We start from the raw sequence: 24207 nt of genomic DNA on the forward strand, positions 1-24207 counted from the left end.
CTGCTAGTGTGGTCTCACATTGGCATCAGTGGCAAATGCTTAGAAGAAAGGCAGTCTTACCAGTATTAACTGCCCGTATATAACACAAATAGACGAGTATTTTCTATGTGCCAGGCACTGAGGTAAATGTTTCACATGGAATATTGTGTGAAATCATCTCATTAAGACAGCCAAGGACAGCTTTGCTTGTGAATTTGCTAGAAGGAGAGCTAGACAAGGGGCTGGGGGGCTTCCTATCGGAAAGCCTCTTTAGTGCAGGGAGTGAATTCCTGAGGGCACTCATTGCTCTAGCCTGACGCTGCTGCAGTGCTCCGAGTAGAAGCAACAGCGGTTGGACCAGCATCAGATCTGCAGGAGTGACACTGTGGGGGAGGGGTGCCTTCCATTCTCAGGAGACTTACAGTTCCCTGAAGGTGCCATCTTAACCCAAGAGAGTGCTCAGTAACATCAGCTTAATGTTACCCACACATTTCATGGCTTCAGCAGCCTTACCAGCCCTGTCCTAATGATCCTAAATTCCCCTCTCAAATCTTCCTCCTCTCCCTTGCTCCTCAAACCCTGTACTACCCCTGCCCCCTTGTGCATAAAGGAAGAAAAATAAGAAACTAAGATTTTTAAAAATTGGCTTAGAAAACCAAGGACAAACTCCTACTATACTGAGGCAGGGCTGAGAGAAGACTGATAAGGAAATGGGGATGAGGGGTGTACAGGTGGTTTCTCTCACTTAAAATTGGGTGTATTTGCTAACCAGTTGCCAGGTAATGTTCCATCTTTTTCTCCCTCAGAGCAGTTAGCTATCTACCTCCAGGGCCAAATCCTAAGAGGTTTTCCTGGCATCAGAATTTCCTACTCCTAGGGATGCGTGGGTGGCTCATCGGTTCAGGTCATGACCCCGGGATGTGGGATGGAGTCCCATGACCGGCTCCCTGTGAGGAGCCTGCTTCTCCCTCTGCCTGTGTCTCTGCCTCTCTCTCTGTCTCTCTCATGAATAAATAAATCAATCTTAAAAAAAAAAATTTGCCCTCCCCATTATTTTTCCTCCACTAACAGGCAATAAATCAATCATGTCCTGTCTTTTAAGTCAGATTTTCCTTCAGCTTTGTGACAAGTGAACATTCTAAAAAAAAAAAAAAAAATCAAGACATTCTTACTGCTGTCCACCACCGCAAGGAAAGAAGCCTCCTGGAGACCCTCAGGACAACATGACCTAAGCAGCGACCTCAAAGCAGTCTCAGCCTGGAGCTGGCCGGGCCACACCCCACCTCAGCCAACCTCATCCAAACCTTCTTTGATGAACCACAGAAAAAGGCAGTCCTCTATCCAAAGCAGACGGAGACAAATCAACACTGAAGGCCAAAACAAAAGGTCCTTAATGGAAGAGTCGCACACTTTCATGTCTCCTGAAGGTATTTATTACCATCCAAACATATTTTCAACAAGGAAAGGCATGAATCCCAATTTCCCCAGGATCCGATCCGCATTTGCCAAGCCTCCCAGGGAACACTGTGTTTCACGGAACCCTCTGGAGACCCCAGGCTCTGTTTCTTTCTTGGACAGAAGTGGGGGAGTCTTAATCTCTGCAAGGGAAAATGAATTCAGAATCTGGTTTCCTCTGCCAATACTTGGGCTGAACTGCAAACTCCACCTTACTGTTTCCCTCGGGTCTCTGGTTCCTTTTTGTCTAAGGTGACGTTTACTTGCCTGGCCTGTGCACGGGCCCTTCTGTCAGAGAGGTGCTGTGGTGGCTGCCCTGGACTGCCCTGGACTCCCAGCCAGGGCTTTCAAGGGAGGTGCAACTCACCAGTCTTCTGCTGCCATGAGCTGGTTACCCAGAATACTCTGCCCTTCTTTGGTCACAAGGGCCTCAGGAGTCCAAATGCTCCTGCTGAACATTCCAAGTGAGGAAGCAGTAACAGAAAGCCACACGGATTCCCAGAGTCGTTGGGACAAACAATGGACACAGTAAGGCACCCAAATCACAACCTGGCTGAACAGACCGAGGGGAGTACATGTACCCAGGACAAGACACTTCAGAGAGAACTCTGCCCTGAGCACGTCACCTCAAACACTTGCCGCCCTCAATAGTTCAGCCAGAGTTCCGTCTTAGTTCTACACTCATCCTTTGCTGCCCCTGCCGCTCCCTCATCATAACCCCCATCTTGTTCATTTTTATAGTAATTACTTTAAAAACATCATTTGGTGGGCTGGGCAGAGAACACCAGCTCTTAACAGGACGACCCTCAGAATGTGCCGCTTTATCTGGGCCAAAGAGAAATCCCATTGTTTTCTATCCCGTGTGAGTTCTCTGGTGACTCATAAGGCGGGAACTCCGAGAAAAACTCTCTCCACATTCAGAACATTTATAAGGTCTCTCTCCCGTATGGGTTCTCAGATGACGAATCCGATTGGAGCTGTGAGAAAAACTGTCTCCACACTCATGACAGGTATAGGGTTTCTCTCCCGTGTGAATTCTCTGGTGCCTGATTAAGTTTGATCTATGAGAGAAGTTTTCCCCGCAAAGGTTACACTTATATGGTTTCTCCCCTGTGTGCGTTCTCTGATGTCTGGTGAGGTGCATGCCCTGCCGGAAGCTTTTCCCACAAGTCAAACATTCAAAGAGTTTTTTCTCTGCCTTGTGGGTTCCATGATTTGTAAGAAAGAGAGTGCTGTCACTCACTGCTTCCCCACACTCAGAGAAGGGGTAAAGCCTCTCTTTCTCATGAGTTCTTTCGTGTATGACGAGGTGTGAACTGCGAGAGAAACTTTTCCCACACTCGGCACACTTATAAGGTCGCTCTCCTGTGTGAATCCTTTGGTGTCTAAGGAGATTGGAACTATGAGCAAAGATCTCCCCACACTCAGGGCACTTGTAGGGCTTTTCGCCTGTGTGTGTCCTCTGGTGCCTGTGAAGGTTTGAGTTGCAAGAGAAGCTTTTTCCACATATGTTACATTGATAGGGTTTCTCCCCCGTGTGGGTGCGCTGATGGCGAGTCAGGTGGGTATTCTGACTGAAGCTCTTTCCACATTCCAGGCACTTATGGGCCTCCTCTCCCAAGTGTGTTCTATGTAGTGACAGAAAGTGTGGGTTCCCACCAAAGATTTCGCCACACTCCACACCCATACACAGTCTCTCTGCTGCATGTATTCTCTGGTGCCTAATTAGGTTCGAATTGTTAGAGAAATTTTTGCCACACAAGGGACACAAGTGGAGCTTCTTCGGCTGCAAATCCTTTGGTCGCCCCAGTTCTCTGCAACTTGTGGCCCCTACTAAGGACGGCTCCATCCCTTCCTCTGGGGGAGGCTCCCAGTGCCCGTCTGCCCTGTCCTGAGGCCTTCCCTGCTCAGGACTCCAGGGTACCTCCCCTCTGGCCTGGCCTGGCAGCAGTGCCTGTGGGCGGATGCTCTCAGGGGAAACGGACTGAGCACCTTCTTCCTGGTTCTCAAACTTTTCTTCTCCTGGCAGAGCAAGAGAAATCAAACCCCTATGTTATTCCTACGCCACAGAAAAGGAAATCCCACCTATCTGCTACTCCCTGTAGATCAAAAGGCCAGAAGGGCTAGTTCTAGTTTCCCATTTTCCCCATGTAGGTAGAGCACTCTGGAGAGGAAAAGGGGTGTGGCCATTGCTCAGGAACCAGTGCTCACTCAGACCAGTCCTGAATTCCTTCATACAGGCCCCCAACTCCCTCTACAACTGAGGGTCTGGCTGCTGCCCTGTGGAAATGGGTGGGATGGAGCAGAGCTGGGACTAGGGTGGGCCCCGGGGGTGAACGCCTTATATTCTGCACCCAGGGGTGCAAGTGGGCAATGGAGATACAGGAAGCAATGTATCTTCCTGGCAGCATCGATGGACTAGCCCTACAGCCAAATCCTCAGATGCCTCCCTCCCAATAGCACAAGGCTAGCTGGGCAGACTGCTCATCATCACTCCTTACCTGGAGCTGGGCTTCTGGGACTCAAGCCTTCCTTGCAAGTCTGAAGACTCGGATCCCACGGCTTTCCTCCTCGTTCCACCTGGGTGCTCAGGGCCTCTTGCCTAGGAACCTGAGACTCTGTTCACAATGAAAGAAAGAAATTTCTATGTCACCAATTTCCTCTACCAGGCAGAAGAAACACAGTTAATCTTGTTCCCTGCACTCAGTGAACATATTCACAGAAGGTGCAATAAATCTGATGGCAATTCTTTGAACGTACACCCAACTGTTCTCAATGGTTACCTCCAGAGAAAGAAACTGGAGTAGGGAAACTATGGCTTTTTCCTTTTACATTTTTGTAGTACTTGGGATCTTCTCCAACAAGAATGTATACTTTTGTAACTAAACCAAACAAACGTGATTAGAATGATCAGGTCTTGTGGAATTAGTTTAATATCATAAAGCCCTGACCCTCACAGATAAATATAAACTAGAACTAAGTTCCACTAGACAACTCCAGGAGAAAACATAATATGATGAACAATCAGAAAGAAATCTAGGGCTCTGAGAGGACATTGAGGTTAAAACCCAAGAGTATCATTCCTCTGCTATGCTAAAACTAAAACCTCACTCTAGTCCCAGCAAACATGGACTTTAAATGGCTTAGTTCTAAAAATTTGTGATCCAAATTTCTCTTCCTATACAGCACTCACTGAAAGCTATGCTCAAATTAGGGCACCAAACCATGGCCCACTGAATGGAACCAAACCTAGTGGTGACCCCATGCAGAATTAGTGCAAGTGAGCCGACAGCTGTGCCTCTCTTTACAAACACTTGATGTGTGAAAACAAAGTGCATGTGACTCTTTCCTACCATGTATCAATACAGCTATAATGGTAACATACACAGAATTGTTTTATGTTTTTAAGACTTCCTACAACTTTTTATTATAAGAATTTTCCCATATCCAAAGTTGAAGGAATTCTACAATACCTGTACATTCTTCACTTAGATCCAACTATCAGCCTTTTGCCATGTTTTGTAAGCCTCATTTTGAATCTCTGCATAATAGTCTAACTCATAGATGCATCTTAATTTATTGATCCTGTTTTACACACATGTATCATTTTCAAATTTCCAAAAGGCCTCCCCTGTTCCCGAATTTTTAAGGGCTGGGATAACTGTTAGTATGGAATGTTGATCCCAGTGCCTCCTGAAAGCTGGGGAAGGGCCTAGAAATACTAGTGAAGCATAGAAAGTACAAGTGAGGTCAGAGGAATAAGCATCTCACAGTTGCAGGGCATCAAGAACTGGATGTATATGATGCAAGGGTGGGGGAGGCTGTCAGTGGATTTGATTTGTTCTGCCCTGGGAAGTCTATGAAAGCTCAGACTCCCTGCCTTCAGTTCTGGCAGCTGGGGGTCATAAGCGTGCCAACTATGCCATCGGCCAAATGTTTAACTGATCTTCATCCAGTGTGCTTTAGAAAAAGGGAGGTCTTCAGGCGAAACTCAGAACTTATGTCCTGGAGGTGAGTGACTAACGGACAGGTCCCTGGTCAGAAGCAGCTCAGTCTTCATCCCTGGAAAAGAAGTCCTTACCCAGTGAGTCCACATTCTCATAACTCTCCTGCACCGTGTCCCTGGAGAGGGCCCTCTTACTAGGATCCTGATGCCCCCACTCCTCCTGGGAGATGTACATAGCCACGTCCTCTAAGCTCTCAGGCAACTGAAACAGCACAAGATCTCCTTTAGCCCCTGAGGCACCAAGAACAATTCAAGCAGTCATGAGTTATGGAGGCAAAACCCAGGGGGCCAAGGATACATTTCATGGGGAAGAAGGGTGCCAGGCCCACAAGTGAGGTGTGGAGGAAATAAATAAAGAAGGGGGGAAGGCTGCACATGGTGAGGGAGAAAGGATCCTCTCTGAGAGGCAAAAAGACCCCATCCCCCATTAAGAGCAACTGCGGGGAGAGGTGCTGGGGGAGACAATGGGAACTTCCACATCACCTGGGGCCCAGTCATCTCCTTGTCTTCCATGTTTCCTTCAGCAGGAAAGAGAGAAAGCCAGGGAGCAGACAATGCTGAAGTGACAGAAATCATGATGAGAATGGCATTTGTAATTCTTGGGAACCCAAGGATTATTATAACATGGTATCCATTCCCCAACACCCAGTCTCTGCTGAGGACTGAATAATGCACAAAAGAAGGCAACATAAGCATAATAAAACAATATCCAAAATGGCAGAGTGTGAGGGTGGGGGGTGGGGGGTGGGCAGACAGGACGGACATGATCACCAGTCAACTTCCCTGCTGGCCTGCAGCATTCAAGCCCCCAATCATTCAAAGCTGTAAATGTCTGTGTTCAGCATACAGAAGGGCTTACTTACAAACCCCCCACCCTCCTCCCATCCCCAAAAGAACCCAATCCACCACTTTTAGGTCCTTCACTCCACATCCTGGAACCCTAAGATCTGAAATTCCCTCACCTAGGTGACCAAACTCCACTTGCTGGTGTCACGGGACAACCCCAAAGCCCCTCCTCCCTCCCACCAGCCCAGATAACTGTTCCTCACCCCTCTCCTTTACAGCCTGGGGGTCCCTTTTGGGGCTGGGGCCTAGCAGCTCCTGCAGCCTGGGGCCAGGGCTTCGCTCAGTCTCCATTGGCTCCAACTTGAAGCTCGGTGACTCTCGTGCTGTTTCCAGAGGCAAAGGCTCCTCCAAAAGCACTTCTGTTCCCCGCCTATGGTTTGTGACCTGGGAACCAACCCACATCACTCATCATCACAACAGGGCCCAACAGCAAGGGAAATTAGTACAGAATTGAGGGCAAACCTTCGACAGAAAACCAGTCAATCCTTTTGGATCCAGCAAAAGAGAAGGACAGTTTACAGTAAAAGCTTTCCTGATCTTATATGTGGGGGAAAAAAGGCAGCGAGGGCTTCCACTCCCAGGGCAAACCTTTCCTGCACACCTCTCTGACACACCTGACTTCCTCTTGCCTTCCCCCACTCTAATGCTTCCATTCCTCCAGAATTTTGGTGATCCTGTGGGCGAGTGCACGCAGAGTCTCACTGCCAAACTGTTTTTCTAAATTCACTAGTATCCTGACCTAACTCTGCAGAGGAGACGAGGTTGCCGCACCTAACAGCCATTAAGCACTAAGAGCCAATGGTGTGATCAAAACTACATATGCTCTCCCTACAAACCTAGAAAGGTATTTTATCATTCTCACCTTACTAACGGCAAATCTGAAGCTCAAAGAGATTAACTAACTTGCCCAAAGTCACAAAGCTTTTAAGGAGCAGAATGCGGATTTGAATCCTGCAAATTAACTCTGGGGGTCACACTAAGGCAAAACCCCTGCCTCCATGTGGAAATAGGGCACTCTTCACAGCTCACTCCGTCCTTCCGGGGAAAACCTGGAAAATGCATCTTCCTGACCAAACTATGAAAACACTTCTTGTTCATAGAAAATCTACTCGAGGGGGATCCCTGGGTGGCGCAGCGGTTTGGCGCAGCGGTTTGGCGCCTGCCTTTGGCCCAGGGCGCGATCCTGGAGACCCGGGATCGAGTCCCATGTCGGGCTCCCGGTGCATAGAGCCTGCTTCTCCCTCTGCCTGTGTCTCTGCCTCTCTCTCTCTCTCACTGTGTGCCTATCATAAATAAATAAAAATTTTAAAAAAAAAGTTAAAAAAAAAAAAAAAGAAAGAAAATCTACTCGAGGGACCAAGTAAAGGTATGGAGAACAGGGCCGCCATGTCCTAGTCCTCGGGGCCAAACCGCAGAAAAAGACAGCTCTTTGTCTCACCTGTAGTCTCAGTCTCCCAAGCTCTCTCTGCATGTCCTCCACAAGGGTCACGGCTTCCTCGCCGCTCTCGGGATGCAGCTCCTGCACCCTGCTCTGGATCTCCTGGGGCAGGATGGTCAGGAACTGCTCCAGTACCAGCAGCTCCAGGATTTGCTCCTTGGTACGCATCTCAGGCCGCAGCCACTCGTGGCAAAGCTCCTGGAGCCGGCTGAGGGCTTCCCGGGGCCCAGCGGCCTCTTGGAAGCGGAACCGTCTAAAACGCAAGTGGGAGGCCTCAGGACTGGGCCCTGGATCCGATGGGGGCAGCTCCTGGCTCCAGGCGCAGTCCTCCTCTAGTTTCACTATCAGGAGCCCTTCCCGGTCTTGGGGGCCCGGGCCCGACGCCATCGCAAGGCCCCGGGTGCGCTTTGGCCCCGAAATCAGCTGCGCCCGCCAGGGAAGGCCCCCAAACCCCGCGACTGCAAGTCCAGGCCGAGGGGTCCAGCCCGGGCGCAGCCGGGTCTGGGGCCTTGGCCTCAGTCGACCACGGACGCCGCCGCGCCAGCCGCCTGTCCCGTCACCAGCAGGACCTCACCAGGCAGGACCACAACGCCGCGCTTTCAACCTCGTCGCGGTCTCAGGCGAGACTAGGCGCTCGGCTTCACGCCGGAAGTCCCAACGCGCGTCAGGCGGCCGCAGCCAACGGCGCAACCTCGGGACCAACTTCCGGGTCACGATCCGCGAACTCTCGCGTCCGTTGGGTCAGCCTCACCGCCGACCAATCACAAGGGAAAATTTCACTGCAGAGGCGGGACAAGCGACGGGCCAATTGGAGACGAGAGGCGGGGCCGGCTAAGTTTAGTGGAAAACAAACCTGAGGAGGGCGTGGCCAGTGGGCAACCGGATCAGAATTCCCAGAAAACCTAATGAAGTCAAAATTCCCGAGCCACGTGAAATTCAGCGCGTCAGTGTCGGGTGGAGCCCGGCAATCTGAACTGTTTACAAGCTCTTCCACCAGACATAAGTTTGAGAACTACTGTCCCGGTCATAAGGGACTTAAGAGCAGTTCCCCCTCGCTCTGGTTACTCGGGGGTGCAGGAGAGGGCGCCGGAGACCCGACGGCCTCAGCAGCACGCAAGCCAGGCTCCTCTCCGCTGGGGTGGGAGGGAAGCGTGCGGACCCGCCCGGGTCAACGTCGCCGCGAGGCTTGCCGGGAGATGTAGTCTGTGGCGCGCTCCGCGCTTGCGCCGGCGCCTGCACCCGCGGCCCCTTGGCAGGCGCCGGTGAGTCCTGTGTGCCGCAGGCTGTACCTGAGGCTTCTGGGGACCCAGGACGTGCCAGTCAGTGTCCACCCCTGCGAGGGCGGGATCGTGTTCAGCTCTCTCCTGGGTCCTAGGTCTCGTGACGAAAGCTGTGAACTTCACTGCGAGGGGCGAACGGAGGGAACCCGGAGATCGGCTCAGCAACTTTCCCTCCAGCGACAGTCAGGCCCGTGGGCTCAGGATATGGGGCGTCGTAGGAGTCGATCGTGACAACCTGTAACCTTTTATTCAGCGCTTGCCCAATGCAGCTAGACGCTCATGGCACACAAACCTGTAGGACGGAGACCATCCCCGTGTAACGGTTAACGCTTTGTTCAGTCTGTCTTCAAGTTCAGGCTGCCACAATAATAACGGGTGATGTGAGGACAGGCTGGCTTTGGACGACTGGGTGGAAAGAGTCCTGAGTATTTTGGGTTTTCTTGTGCCTCTCGAGGAAAAGCGGTGGCCACATGTGGCCCCAGCCTCAGAACACGCAGGCAGGTATAGGTACATTTCAGAAACCCTTGTCGAGACGTGAGACCTCAGAGTCCTCTAAGGCTATTTTCTGTTTCCGACTATTGCAGGAAACTACAGATTTTTTTTTTTTAATTTATTCATGTGAGACACACACAGAGAGAGGCAAAGACCTAGGCAGAGGGAGAAGCATGCTCTCTGCAGGGAGCCCGATGTGGGACGACTCCTGGATCTCCTGGATCTCCTGGATCTCCTGGATCTCCAAGATCACGCCCTGGGCTGAATGAAGGCAGGCGCTAAACCGCTGAGCCACCCAGGCATCCCAGGAAACTACAGATTCTAACCTAGAATCACCCCACTTTGCTGGCATTTCCCACGTTCTCTCAAATTATTTAATCCCACCAATCCCAAACTTTAGCTCTTTCTTTTGAGGGGATAAGATTATCCCCACCTTGTAACATTGGGTGAGGATTAAATGAGCTAACGTGTAGGATGCTAGGATGGTACCTGGCACTCGGCATGAACTCCATGTCATACTAGCTGTTACTAATGCACAGTAAGGCTCACCCTATCTCACAGAAAAGCAACTTGGATTTTTATTGCAGGATGTGGGACATGGGAATGTTTGCAAAACCACATTATACCTTGAGATGGGAAAGAATGAATCATCTGCTATTTAAGTTTAGGTTATTAATGGGGACTTGAAGCTAGATGGACTTTCTGTGTTATTCAAAATTACTGTTTGTATTCGTTTTTGTTTCTTTGAGGCTTATCTATATTCAAACAGAAAAAAAAATAGCCGGCATATTACTGGGAGTAGGATATAGGCCAGTAGATCTACAGAGGCTCATATGGGGCAGGAGTTCTTAACCTACCTTCCATAAAATTATAGAGCAGCCCTGTCCGGTAGAACTTACTGAGATGGTGAAATGCACCTGGTGTTGCTAAATGCCACCTAGTAGCTACTGTACAGGCCAGGGCAGTTCTGGAGGGCCACTATAGTTAGATTTGGAAAGCTTGTAACTTTTGATATTGTATGCAAAACTGGGTATATATGTGTATGCTCTAGGAAGCAGATCCATGGCTTTTATCAAGTTCTCAAAACCACTAAAAAGATTAAGAACCACTATTTTAGGTCTTTGGTGAAAAGTTCAGAGAAGGAAGTATGCCCTCTGGAGACCATTATTGATTCTACTTTCATATATTTTCTTGTCCTCAGCTTGCCGGTGGCTCCCTGATGATTATAACAGAGAACAAATTTGAATCTGAGATAAAGAACCCCTATTAGTCCTGGCCTTGGCTGTTATGGTCACTAGATTCTGTCCTGGATTAGTTTCAGTCCTTGCCTAGGTCTTATAGATCCTCTTGCACTCAGTGGGGCAGTTGTCTGTGTGTAGTCTTCAAACCAGTATTTGGTGAAATACACAGTGTTAAGACACTCTGGTCTGTGCTCTTTGGTGAGGGAGCAGAGAAAGCAGCAGCTCCTGCCAGTCTGAAATGCTGCTTTCCCTGCCTCTCACCTGAGGATACCCTGGCCTCCAGGCTTCTGTCACCCTAAGCCTTTGCTATTTGCCACTCTCCCAGCTGTGGTTTCATCCCACTTTATTGGACTACAGATTTCCTGCCATTTATGACTCAGGGTTTGGCTTTACATGTATGAAATTACTCTGATCTTACTCCGAGCTTTGAAATCCAATTATAAACAAAATATTGACTCTAAATGGCACTTCATTTAAATATGTTTTATTTGTATTAATCTGAAATATGTTACCTTTCTTGTGAAAATATAAAATAAGGCATTTTGCTCTACTTCCTATATTTTGATAAAATGTTCTAGAATTTAAATATTCCTCTAGATTAACAGTAGCCAAACTAACTTGCTAATAGTGTTTGGTAATGTTAATATTTACACATTTTCCTCTATTAGAATGATAAGCCACCATTTACCATCCCACATTTTATTGCAGAGCAGTTAATTCTGTCAGGGGTGAGGAGCAGGAAGGGACACAGAAAGAGGTTGCAAGCAATAACTCCTCTCTCAGCGAGGGAAGCAGTGGTAGGACACTGCAGGAAACTGAGCCAGACAGGATTTTACAGTCTTTGGATTGCCAGAAACACTGTTAGATAGTTGTTATGGCGAACTTCAAGATAATCCACTTGCAGGCTTTAGCTAGAAGAAACATCTAAAGACAGTATTTGCTGGTCACCACCAACCAAGTTCAGACATCAATTTTTATTTGAAAATCTCTTAACTGAAATTAATACAGGACACAGTTCTCAAATTCCCACTTTTACCTCTCTCTCTCTTCTCTTTGGACTCAATAAGAGTGTTTCTCAGCTTTGACACAGTCAGAATTTTAGGACGATTAACATCACATTTTAGTCCTGACTTAGGTAATTCTTTTAACAAAACATTCAAACGATAGTGTAAAACTAATTTAGTGCATTGATTTTACCACAGAATCAATTCACTCTTTGTCCACAGATTGGATGGAGGACAATAGCTTGGAATTGAGCACAAAAGCTTTCCCATCGTTTTGGTTTTAACACTGAAATACTGCTTGACAGAGGTTCTAGGTGAAATCATCCTAACTGAGGAAACAGTATATAGAGAGACCATCTGCTCCAGAAATCAGCCTGAATCCAGCAACAATCAGTGATGACCCAAACTTATGTTTCCTGTCTTCCTTATCTACCAAAGCCTAGCCTGAGCTTCCCAGCAGAGCACAGAGAAGAGCCAGTGTTCATTGGTAACAAGGGAAGAAGGAAAACATCAGACTTAATTGGAGTAAAAAGCTTTACTTAGGGTTTCTATCATTCCCATTTCTGGTTTAATACAACTTTTATCTCCCCCCTCACATGCACCCTGATGTTTATAGTAGTATTTTCAACAATAACCAGACTATGGAGAGAGGCCAAGTGTCTATCAACTGATGGATGGGTGAAGAAGATGTGGTATATTCAATTAACCAACATACAGAACATCATTAGTTTCAGATGTAGAGTTCAGTATTTCATCAGTTGCATATAACATCCAATGCTCACCACATCACGTGCCCTCCTTAATGTAAATTTAGAAAATAAAATAAAAAGAAGATGTGGTGTATACACACACACACGGAATATTATTCAGCCATCAAAAACAATGAATTCTTGCCATTTGCAATGACATGGTTGGAGTTAGAGTGCTAAGTGAAATAAGTCAGAGAAAGACAAATACTGTATCATCTCACTCATATGTGGGATTGAAGTAAGAAAACAGATGAACATATGGGAAGGAGGGAAAGGTAAAAAAAAAAAGGAGAAAGGGGAAACAAGACATAAGTGATTCTTAACAATAGAGAATAAACTGAGGGTTGAAGGAGGGAGATGGGTAAGCGGGGCCAGATGGGTGGTGGGTTTAGGAGGGCACTTGTTATGATGAGCACTGGGTGTTGTATGCAAGGCAAGTGATGAGTCACTGAATTCTTCTCCAGAACCCAAGATTGCACTGTAGGTTAACTACCTAAAATTCAAATAATAAAGTCAGGTGAGATGAAGCTTCTTCAAAGCAGAAAAAACCTGAGAACTCTGCATCCATTCAGTGTTACTTTAGAGGGGAACACTCTCTGCGGTTCTTTTAAGATTTTATTTATTGGGGTCCCTGGGTGGCACAGCGGTTTGGCGCCTGCCTCTGGCCCAGGGCGCGATCCTGGAGACCCGGGATCAAATCCCACATCGGGCTCCCGGTGCATGGAGCCTGCTTCTCCCTCTGCCTATGTCTCTGCCTCTCTCTCTCTCTCTCTGTGTGTGTGTGTGACTATCATAAATAAATAAAATTTTTTTAAAAGATTTTATTTATTTATCCATGAGAGACACACAGAGAGAGGCAGAGACACAGGCAGAGGGAGAGGCAGGCTCCCTGCAGGAAGCCCGACGTGGGACTCGATCCTGGGACTCCAGGCTCACACTCTGGGCCGAAGGCAGACAGTCAACCACTGAGCCACCCAGGTTGTCCCTCTGTGGTTCTGTTTAAAAAAAAAAATTAAAAACCTTCAGAAAATCAATTTGGAAATCCCAAGACTTAGCAGAACTTATAGAGCATCAATCCATTCTATAGAGAGGAACCCCGAGAATTTCACCCTGGAAGAATCTCTCAACATTAGATTCATTGAACATTAGGAAACTCATTCAGGAAAGGAGCGTCACTCATGCCTCGGCTGTGGAAAAAGCTTCCATCATTCGGACCTTTATAGACACCAACATCTTCCAATGGGAGCAAGACCCTGTGAATGCACACTTTATGGAAAGCAATTTGACAGTGTGTTCTAAGAATCTTAAAATGTTTTTCATCTTTGATCAAGCAGTTCCACATCTGAGAAACCATTCTGAAGGGGAAAAACAAGACAAAATAGCAACAACAAAATTAAAAATATTTAAAAAGTCTTTACACACACACACACACACACACACACACACACACACACACCCTCCAGTGGTTCCCCACTGTCCTGAAAATGAAGCACAGACTCCTCAGCAAGGTTTTCAACTGTAGCAACAAGCATGCAGTTGACTCTTGCTACCAAAGTCAAAGTCACTTTCTTCTGGGCTCCCATAGAACTTTGTTTAGACCTTATTTTTAGCACTAAAAGTGTGCCTTAAGGGGAGAGTTAGTTATAATCATACTATGACCTGTGTCCTCTTCTGCCCTTCCAAAATACATACATCAATGGAGTATGTGGAGTCCTACAGAGTAGTGGGTGGAGTCCTACAGAGTAGAAAACATCAATTATTCATCTCTTCATCCCTTAAAGTTCTGTATACTAATAAATGTTTGTAGAATTGAATCAACAAAGGTGTGAAATACTCTTGGAAACCCAGCACCTCGGGGATCCCTGGGTGCCTCAGTGGTTTAGCGCCTGCCTTTGGCCCAGGACATGATCCTGGAGACCCAGGATCGAGTCCCACATCGGGCTCCCTGCATGGAGCCTGCTTCTCCCTCTGTCTGTGTCTCTGCCTCTGTGTGTGTGTGTGTGTGTGTGTGTGTGTGTGTGTGTGTCTTTCATGAATAAATAAATAAGTAAATAATCTTAAAAAAAAAAAAAAAAAAGGAAACCCAGAACCTAGGCCATTGCATGGATAGGCCTAGTTATACTATGGAGCATTCTGAAAAGAGCAAAACTAGTGTCCACCTCATAAGTACTACAAAGATTAAAATACATTTAAGTGCAGTTTCCACACAAATTAAACTTTCAATAAATATCAGTGCATTTAATTTTTTAAAAAATTTATTTTAGAAAGAGAACACACACGAGCAGGAGGGATAGAGGGAGAGGGAAAGAGAGACTCTCAAGCAGACCCCATGCTGAGCCCAAAGTGGGGCTTGATCTCATGACCATAAGATCATGGCCTGACCAGAAACCAAGGGTCAGACACTTAACCAAATATGCCACCCAGGTGCCCCAATGTATTTAATTTCTAGTTTCTGTTTAATGATAAAAACATTTAAGACTATGAGTTTCCTCTTAGCGTAGCTTTGATTATTTCCCATAATTTTTATATATGATATTCTCATTGGTCACTTCAAAATAGCTTGCTACAGTTTTTATTTCCTTTTTCAGACAAGAGTTGGTAAACTGGCCAGGAAAATTTTCCTCTTAATTTCTATTTTCCTGGGCACCTAGGTGGCTCAGTCAATTAAGCATCTGCCTCCCACTCAGGTCATGATCCCAGGATGCTGGGATTGAGCCCTACATTGGGCTCCTTGATTAGCAGGAAGTCTGCTTCTTCCTCTCCCTCTGCTTGTCACCCTGGCTTGTGCGCGCGCTCTCTCTCTCTCTCTCAGATAAATAAAATCCTTAAAATATTTTTTCCTGCACTGATTAGAAAATGATGTTCATTACACTCTGCTTTGGAAAATTCATTTAGGCTTTCTTGTATACTTATATTTGATAAAGCTTGTTAAGTATCCCTAAGGCCCCAGAAAACAGGGGTTGTATTTATAGGACACAAATGTAGTCTTGGACCTCTTAAGTATTTTTGTATCTTTGGAAGCACCCTTGGTGCTTGTGTAAAGGGGAAGTGAGGTAGAGGAGTTTGGGTTGCTTCCCATTGTGCCTGAGGTTTTTTTTGTTTTTTTTTTTGTTTTTTGTTTTTTTTTTTACTTCCTCTTCCCTTGTTAGGAAGCTTTAAAAACAAACAAACAAAACTATTTTATGGACTTTATATAGCAATTGTTAATACCTCCCTAGCTATTAAAGCTATGAGAATGGGAGGTGAAAGGGCCTTGGAGAGGCCTATCCCTTTCTCCAGCTGAGATAGTCTTCCCAAAGATGCCATAGCGGTCTTCTTGGAAGAAGAAAAAACCCACGAGGACCACATTAAGATTTTTTTCAATTGTGACCTTCCAGAATTTGCAGGGATTCTTTCACAGTGTGTTGTCCAGGCTAAAATCAAGGAAATCAGGGAACAGACTGGAGACTGGGTCTTCAAAGGGCTCATGACATGGGGGGGAGGGGAGGGGAAGACCGTATACTTGGCCCTCCTGCACATGCTAGTCACCTTCACATTCCTAAAGAAACATACAAAGGGCCCTCCAGGAACCTGTGATCTTCAATTCTGAAATGAGTACTCGTTCTGAAATCCTCTTTCATTTCTAGCCTAGTGAACTTGGCAGAATAATCTCAGAAATACCCAAACTTCAGACTTAAGCTTCCAGGCCCAGCTCCCTGCTTCCTCTCCTTGATCCCCTGTAAGGATGTGGAACAAAGGTGGAAGGAGAGCTCGCCTCTTGGACTCTGCTCAGCACTTACAATCAGCTCAGTCAGCCTGGGTGGGTGAGTCTGGATGCTTGAACAACTGGCATGAGATGGGTCTATCCTCAGAATGAGATGGGTCACCGTCCATCCTGTCTTTTCCCAGTGATTAGACAGGACTTCTCAGAGGTCTGGCAAAACCCATCTCCACATTTTTTAAAGCTCCTAGAAAATTAAGACATTATAAAAATTGTGGCATAGTTTACATGTTTGCACCTAGAATTTTTAACACCCAACACAAGAACACAACGACATGTTTTACTGGAGAGAACTTCAAAATAAAAAAATTGAGACCTTTATAAAGGTAAGACCATACCAAATGGCCCTCAAAGATACCTATCCATGCCTACTTTGCTTTCTACAGTAATCTTTCTTCATCTCTCCAAAACTGGGAAGGGAGTGTAGGGGAGAAGAAAAGAACAAGTGGCCCCTCACCTTGGTCTGAGGCAGGAACACACTTATCTTCCGGGACAACATAATTCACCCTGGGCAGGACGGAGGCCCTCCTCCTCAGATGTTTCTCTCAGGGTCATCCAAATACTAGAGAACCCCCAACATAAAAGGTCTTGCACCTTCCACTTTGTTGACTAGAAGAACTTGCTCTAGAAGCTCACATAAGTAGTCTGACTATGCTATGAGTACCACAAGTAGGCTCTCCATTCGTGGGCAGTCCAGGGGTGCCTAGTTTCTTACAAAATAGAAATAAAAAAATAGACATCATAACATTTGTTAATTGTGAGGGATGGTTACATAGGTATTGATGTTCTTTGTATTAAAAATATATTTATCTCCAAGGAAAGAAGCATAATGGCATAATGATCAAGGTTATTCCAGGCAATCTCTGGATGTTGGTTTGAAGCAAGGCTTGCACTCTGGCCACAGGAAGAAATTTCCAAAAGCAAAAAGGAAGAAAGTTGTAGGTTCTGCTGTAGGGAGGGTGGTAGAGAACACAAGAGATGTGGATCTGGGGCCTTGGCCCTGTCAGGTCTTTCTGTCCACTCCACCTGCTTTGAGATGCTGAAAGTACCCCTCAGACCTTTGCATTTTTTTTCTCGAGATCTTGCTGGCAGACAGATGAGCCATTCACATGAGACTTCTACTTCCCAAAGGCTCCCCTGTCTCCTTCTCCCAGAAACTCAGGGTTTGCCAAGTTCCCTGTGGTTCTATCAGGCAGCTCCAACAGGATAGAGCTTCCCCCTGGGAAGCAAGCAGGCAGCTTGTAGGATTTATGTTATTTAATGAAGTGCTGTGTTCTCTGTTCTTATAACCATTTGCTCAACCACAAGGTCCTTTGAGCAAAGGACTTACAGAGTAGAAGTCAGACTCAGCACAAGCAGAAGCTGCCTACAAAGATGCCTCATCCTTGGAGCTGACTTCAGCAAGCAGGTGAAAGATGTAACTTCTTTTATTTTTTATTCATGAGAGACACACAGAGAGAGGCAAAGACACAGACAGAGGGAGAAGCAGGCTCCATGCAGGGAGCCCGATGTGGGACTCGATCCCGGAACTGAGGGATCATGCCCTGAGCCAAAGGCAGATGCTCAACTGCTGAGGTGTCCTGAGATGAAACTTCTTTAACTGCAGAGCTTGAGGGGGCCTCCGTGGAGCATGGCAGTCAATCTTGGAAAAGAAGGACTCAGCCCTTCACCATCAGCGAAAACTTCTTCCAATTCTATGACAAGGTTCACACAGCCAACCCATTGCTTTGCCAACAATGACTGTTGGGTGACCAGTGCTAAGCAAGCCACTGGTGCTAAAGAAGTTACTCAAAATCTAGACCAGAGGTTCTTTTTTTAAAAAAAGATTTATTTTTAAAAAAGATTTATTTATTATAGACACAAAGAGAGAGAGAGGCAGAAACACAGGAGGAGGGAGAAGCAGGCTCCATGCTGGGAGCCTGACACGGGACTCGATCCCGGGACTCCAGGATCCCACCCTGGGCCAAAGGCAGGCCCCAAACTGCTGAACCACCCAGGATCCCCTAGACCAGAGTTCTGATCCTTATAAACACTGGAATGATCTGAAAATCTTTAAAACTTAAAAAAAAAAAAAAAAAGCCTGACACTTGCTGTCTTGGCCCATTGGGGCTACTACCACAAAACACTGCAGCTTGGCTAGGTTTAAACAATAGAAATTTAATTTTTTTTTAAATTCTTTTTTTTAAAGCTTTTAAGTAATCTCTATGCCCAAAGTGGGGCTCAAACTCACAACCCTGAGATTACGAGTTGCATGCTCCACCGATTGAGCCAGCCAGGTACCCCAGAAATTTATTTCTCCTATCTCTGGAGGCTGGAAGTCCGAGATCAGGGTGCCAGTATGGTCAGGTGGGTGCCCTCTTCTGGGTTGCAACTGCCAACTGTTGTGTCCTCACATGGTGGAAGGAACTTGGGAGCTCTGTGGGGTCTCATATGAAAGAAAATTAATTCCATTAATGAGGGCTCCACCCTCATGACCCAAGCAACTCCCAAAGGTCCCATCCATCTAATACCATCACACTGGGCATTAGGATCTCAATATATGAATTTTGAGAAGACACAAACATGCAGACCATACCACCTGGGTGCCACCCCCTGGAGATTCTGATGTATTTGGTTTGGGCAGCAAGATTTTTAAAGCTCCCCAGATGATTCAAATGTGCAACCAAAGATGAGAACCACTTATGCCATTAATTTTCAGAATGGCATAAGAAACTTGGAAGGAAGTAAGAGGCCTAGTAGAGGATTTCCAAAGAGATTGTACATTTGCAATGACTGCTGAGAGAAATGAAAGGCAGGTATGTTTTTCTGGAATGAAGGTCACTATAATCATAGGTCAGGTTGAATTTCCTGTTAAAAGTCTGTTTTGGAAAAAAAAAAGTTTGTTTGGGGACACCTGGGTGGCTCAGTGGTTAAGTGTCTGCCTTTGGCCTAGGGCGTGATCCTGGGGTCCCGGGATCGGGTCCTGCATCAGGCTCCCTGCATGGAGCCTGCTTCTCCCTCTGCCTGTGTCTCTGCCTCTCTCTCTGTGTCTCTCATGAGTAAATAAAATCTTAAACAAAAAAGTCTTTATTTTTAACATTACAGAAATGTGGTAGGTTAAAAACGGCTGCAAATTCCTTATTACTTATTGGGGGGGGGGGTTCCCAGAATAGCCTTAGTGATGTGGCAACAGAATCAAGTGGAAGTGACTTTGTGGGACTACCTAAGAAGAATCCAAGCTACTACCCAAGGGCTTCCTAGAAAGCTCCCTCCAGGAACACCAGCCACCATTAAGAAGGCTAATTATCCTGAGACTGCCATGCTATGAGGAAGCTCAAGCTATGCACATGGACAGAGGTGGATGTGCAGCAATCTCTAGCTGTTCCAGCCATCCCAGCCCAGGCACACCACCAGTCATTTCGATATTCCAGTCCCAAGAGACACAAAGGGAAGAACCAAAGAGTCACCTGCAGACAGCCAGTACTGACATAACTTCTGTCAATTATAGCAATTCCAGCAATCTCTAGACATAGGAGCCACCTGAGCTGGAGCTCCAGTCATGCAGCAAACATAAGCTGTGCCTACTGTGTCCTGCTCAAAATCCTGACTACAAAATCGTGAGAATAAAAAGGCTGTTTTCATACCACTAACTTTTGAGGTATTTCTTATGCAACAACAGATAACCAGAACAACCGTAATACATGAATAGTCATTGTACAAGATTCAAAGAATACAGACATATACAAAGAAAGTGATGATCACTTTATTTCACTTTTACTCCTTTTTATAAAAAGCTAACAGTTGGCTATCCATCTTACGAGTCTTCTTCTAATGTGTTTACATATATATATTTATTGTGTGTACACGTTTTTTCAGGTTTTTTAATAACAGTGTGCCTGAATCAAGATGAATGGGCTTCTTTACTCTTAGCAGATGCACAGTATGCCACAGTACAGGTATACCACAATATTTACTATCTCCTCTACTGATAGACATGTAGGTTGTTTCCAATTCTTGTTTTTTTTTTCAATTCTTGTTTTAATAAACAATTCTGCAATGGACATCTTGTAATGCAACTTTGTGTACATCCAATAATTTCTTTAGGATAGTCCTACAAACAGAATAATTAAATCAAGGGGAATGTGCATTTTTGAAGTTTTTGTAGTGGTAAAACATAAATAATCTAAAATTTGCCATTTGGGGGTGCCTCAGTGACTTAGTTAAGTGTCTGCCTTCAGCTCAGATGATCCCAGGGTCCTGGAATTGAGCCCCATATCAGGCTCTCTGCTCCATCGAGGAGCCTGATTCTCCCTCTCCCTCTGCCTACCACTCCCCCTACTTATGCTCTCTGTCAAATAAATAAATAAAATCTTTAAGATAAACAAAATTTAGGGACACCTGGGTAACTCAGTAGTAGAGTGTCTGCCTTTGGCTCAGGTCCTGGGGTCCTGGGATCAAGTCCCGCATTGGGCTCTCTGCATGGAACCTGCTTCTGCCTCTGTGTTTCTGCCTCTCTCTGTGTATCTCTCATGAATAAATAAAATCTTTTAAAAATACATAAATATAAAATTTACCATTTTAACTATTAAGTATACAATTTAGTGGCATTAAGTGCATTCACATTGTTGTACAATGAGCACCACCACCCATTCCCAGAACTTTTTCATCATCCCAGACTGGAATTCTAACCATTAAATAACTCTTCATTGCCCTCCATTCCCAGCCTCTGTTAATCACTATTCTACCTTCTGTCTCTGAATTTGAGTATTCCAGGTACTTCATATAGGTACAATCATACAACATTTGCCCTTTTGTGTCTGTCACTTGGCATAATGTGTCCAAGACTTATCCATGCTGTAGCATGTATCAGAGCTTCCTTCCTTTTCAGGATGAATAAGTGCATAGGTCCATTACTCAGCTGGTATCACACAACTGGTTAACTGCAGGCACAGTATTCTCACTGAGGCAATCTGACTCCAGAGCCTGTGCTATTGAAGGCATATAAGGCATCCATATGATATTTATATCACACATAAAGTACCTAATATATGTTAGCTTCAATCATAAATGTCACTCATTGCACTTCCAAAGCTTTGATTTTTGGTGTTTTAATACCCCCACCACAACAACATCAACCTTGGAAAATGTTTTCTGTGGTCTTTGATGTCTGATTTTAGCTTTTGATTCACACAATTGTTTTCTCCTACCTCCTGCAGCATGAATTGTTTCCAAGTGCTGGCTTCTGCAGATTGTCCTTGGGGATAAGACTGGAGAGGGGTGTCCACTATGCTGCCACAGGCAGCCCTAGAAACTGCATGGGAATGGGCCCTCTACAGGAAGCAGAAGTGCCCCTTGGGTTGGGGTGGAGTGGGGAGGAGATGCAGGGCTAGGCACTGCCCTTGTGAAGGCTCTTGTGCAAATACTAAAGCCTTCCAGGGCAAATGGCCTTTGGGTCATTTCAGCTTATCTCAATGACATTTTTTTAAGTTGTAGCATCTGCTCTGTAACTTCAAGGAAGACGGTGTGAGATCTTATGCATTCCCTAAAATTTGGGTCTGCATTAATTTGATGCCCACAGTGTGTGTGCATGTGTGTATGTGTATTTAACTTTAGAGGTAGGTCTGTGCCGTTTCTCCAGTATTGGCAAAACTCACACATTGTTTGAAAATTACACACATGTTTCTCTATGGGCACATTCTATTTTTTTTTAAATCAATTTTACTTGTTTTTTTTTAATTTTTATGTATTTATGATACTCACACAGAGAGAGGCAGAGACATAGGCAGAGGGAGAAGCAGGCTCCATGCACCGGGAGCCCGACATGGGATTCGATCCCAGGTCTCCAGGATCGCGCCCTGAGCCAAAGGCAGGCGCTAAACCGCTGCGCCACCCAGGGATCCCTGGGCACATTCTATTTAAAAAAAAAAAAAAAATGTTCCTAATCCTCTATACTGCAGTAAAAAAATATTCCAGTTCATGAGGTTTTATTTAAGTTTTTATTATAAAAAATGAAAATAAAATAAAATAAAATAAAATAAATAAAATAAAAATAAAATAAAATAATAAAAAATAATGAGCAGGGGGAGCCTGGCTGTCTCTGTCTGTGACTCTCATGTGAGAGTCTCAGACTCTCAATCTCACGTGACTCTCAATCTCAGGGTGGTGAGTTTGAGCCCCATGTTGGTCATGGAGCCTACAGTCCATCAATCAATCAGCCAAATAATAAGCAAATCATTAAATTCTTCCTCTAACAGTTTGCCTGCTATGTTTTGTTTTGCTGTTTTAAGTGTAAACACTTAGAATATATTCATGGACAGGAGCCCAGGTGGCTCAGCAGTTTAGCACTGCCTTCAGCCCAGGACGTGATCCTGGAGACCCGAGATGGAGTCCCACGTCAGGCTTCCTGCATGGAGCCTGCTTCTCCCTCCGCCTGTGTCTCTACCTCTGTGTGTGTGTGTCTCTCATGAATAAATAAAATTTAAAAAAAGAATACATTCATGGATGATGCTCATGTGTCATAAAATGTTTAAATGTTCATTGAAAAATAAATAAATAAATAAATAAAAATAAAAAATAAAAAATAAATAAAAAAAAATAAAAAATAAATGTTCATTGAAAAACTCAAAAACGTGTAGAGGACACAGTGAAAAGCACCACCACTATCCCTAATTCTACTCTCTAGTGGTTGCATTAATTCTTGTTCCCTTTCAGATATTTGTTTTAAAAATAGCTTTCCTGCTAGTTACACGTGTGGGATTATAATGTTAGGTTGTACTGTAAACATGCTTTTTTTAAGTTACATATTGACCATCTCTGCACATTAGATGCAGCACAGTCCATAGCATAGATTGATCAAATTTACTAAACCAGTAGCCTGATGATAGGCATTTAAGTTGTTTATAGTTTCTAACTAATTGGCAAGTGTGGCAGTCCACACACAACATTCCACAAGGATGACAAGGATCTGAGTAAGAAAGTGCACATTACCCTACCAAGCAGGCGAATACAGCCTGATTATGTTTACTTGAGACTAGAAAGCTGCCTTGGTGAGAAGGACTTAAACAAATAGTATTGGGACTAGAAATACAGATAAACCGTCTAGCTGGGTGTTCCTCCCACACTCGGCCCGCAGTGCGCAGCAATCAAAGGAAATCTTCCTTGGGCGCCGGGGTGGCTCTCAGTGGTTGAACATCCGCCATCGGATCAGATCGTGATCCCGGAGTCGTGGGATCAGTCCTGCATCAGGCTGCACTGGGAGCCTGCTTCTCTCTATGTCTCTCACGAATAAATAAAATCTTAAAAAAAAAAAAAAAAAGTCTTCCTTAAAGATGAAATATGTAAGACAATTTAAAAAGTACAGGCAGCACGTGACTAACGTGAGGAGGCCCTGAGCTCCCTGCCAGGTTCCCCCAGGCGGACCTCAGGAAGTCATGAATCCCCTGAAATGATACAGAAACTACAGGTCCATGTGCTTTTTTCTTTTCTCTTTTTCTAAACAAAACCATCCCATTGAATTTCCCTAGATTTTAAAAAATGAATCGCGATAGAGAGAAGTTTAAGAATCAGTACCATAGGGTTCCTGGTGTTTGAAAACCGACAAGATGGCGGTGCCGGCCTTGGGCCGACGGAATTCCTTCCACCGCTCCCGCCGCGAGTGGAGACCACCCGCCTCTCTGTAAGCCGGGCGACAAGCGCCCTGGGGCAGGTGCCGCCAGACCTGCCCGTCCTCGCCCCCGCAGAGCAACAGGTGTAAGTACCTGCGGGGAACACGACTGAACGCTGTCTACAGGCTCTTTGGAGGGGGAAGGGCCGTGGGCACTCAACTACGGCGAACCTCGCGCCGCCGTGTGTGCCGTCGACTGCCCTTCTCCGCGTGGTGCCGGGATACCAGCGGCGCCGGCCGCCCCGCCTCTGGGGAGACTCGCCTATAGGCTGCTGGGGCTGCCCATCCTCACCGCGGCGCCGGGCCCCGGCGCCC

The 24207-nt window shown here is 45.8% G+C and overlaps 1 protein-coding gene and 1 long non-coding RNA gene across 3 annotated transcripts; both read right to left on the reverse strand.

The window, feature by feature from the left end:
- Positions 1-1389: 1389 nt before the first annotated feature.
- On the reverse strand, positions 1390-8846 carry ZNF263 (zinc finger protein 263). 2 transcript variants are annotated; one of them, XM_025416740.3, is made up of 6 exons: positions 7725-8846; positions 6490-6670; positions 5924-5997; positions 5516-5642; positions 3936-4052; positions 1390-3456 (listed from the first exon to the last, which is right to left on the reverse strand). In XM_025416740.3, the coding sequence occupies exons 1-6, from the start codon at positions 8109-8111 to the stop codon at positions 2288-2290; spliced, it is 2055 nt and encodes a 684-aa protein (XP_025272525.1). In that variant the 5' UTR covers positions 8112-8846; the 3' UTR covers positions 1390-2287. The 2 variants fall into 2 exon arrangements, with proteins under 2 accessions (XP_025272525.1, XP_025272526.1); XM_025416741.3 differs by lacking the exons at positions 5924-5997; positions 6490-6670 and having other exon boundaries at positions 7725-8845.
- Positions 8847-11696: 2850 nt separating this feature from the next.
- LOC112640484 (uncharacterized) lies at positions 11697-24106 on the reverse strand. Its single transcript, XR_003124047.2, has 3 exons — positions 23799-24106; positions 16270-16437; positions 11697-13845 (listed from the first exon to the last, which is right to left on the reverse strand). It is a non-coding gene; the product is annotated as an uncharacterized LOC112640484 (long non-coding RNA).
- Between the last annotated feature and the right edge of the window lie 101 nt (positions 24107-24207).

Source organism: Canis lupus, chromosome 6 (assembly GCF_003254725.2).
Source record: "Canis lupus dingo isolate Sandy chromosome 6, ASM325472v2, whole genome shotgun sequence".
Classification (NCBI taxonomy): Eukaryota; Metazoa; Chordata; class Mammalia; order Carnivora; family Canidae; genus Canis; species Canis lupus.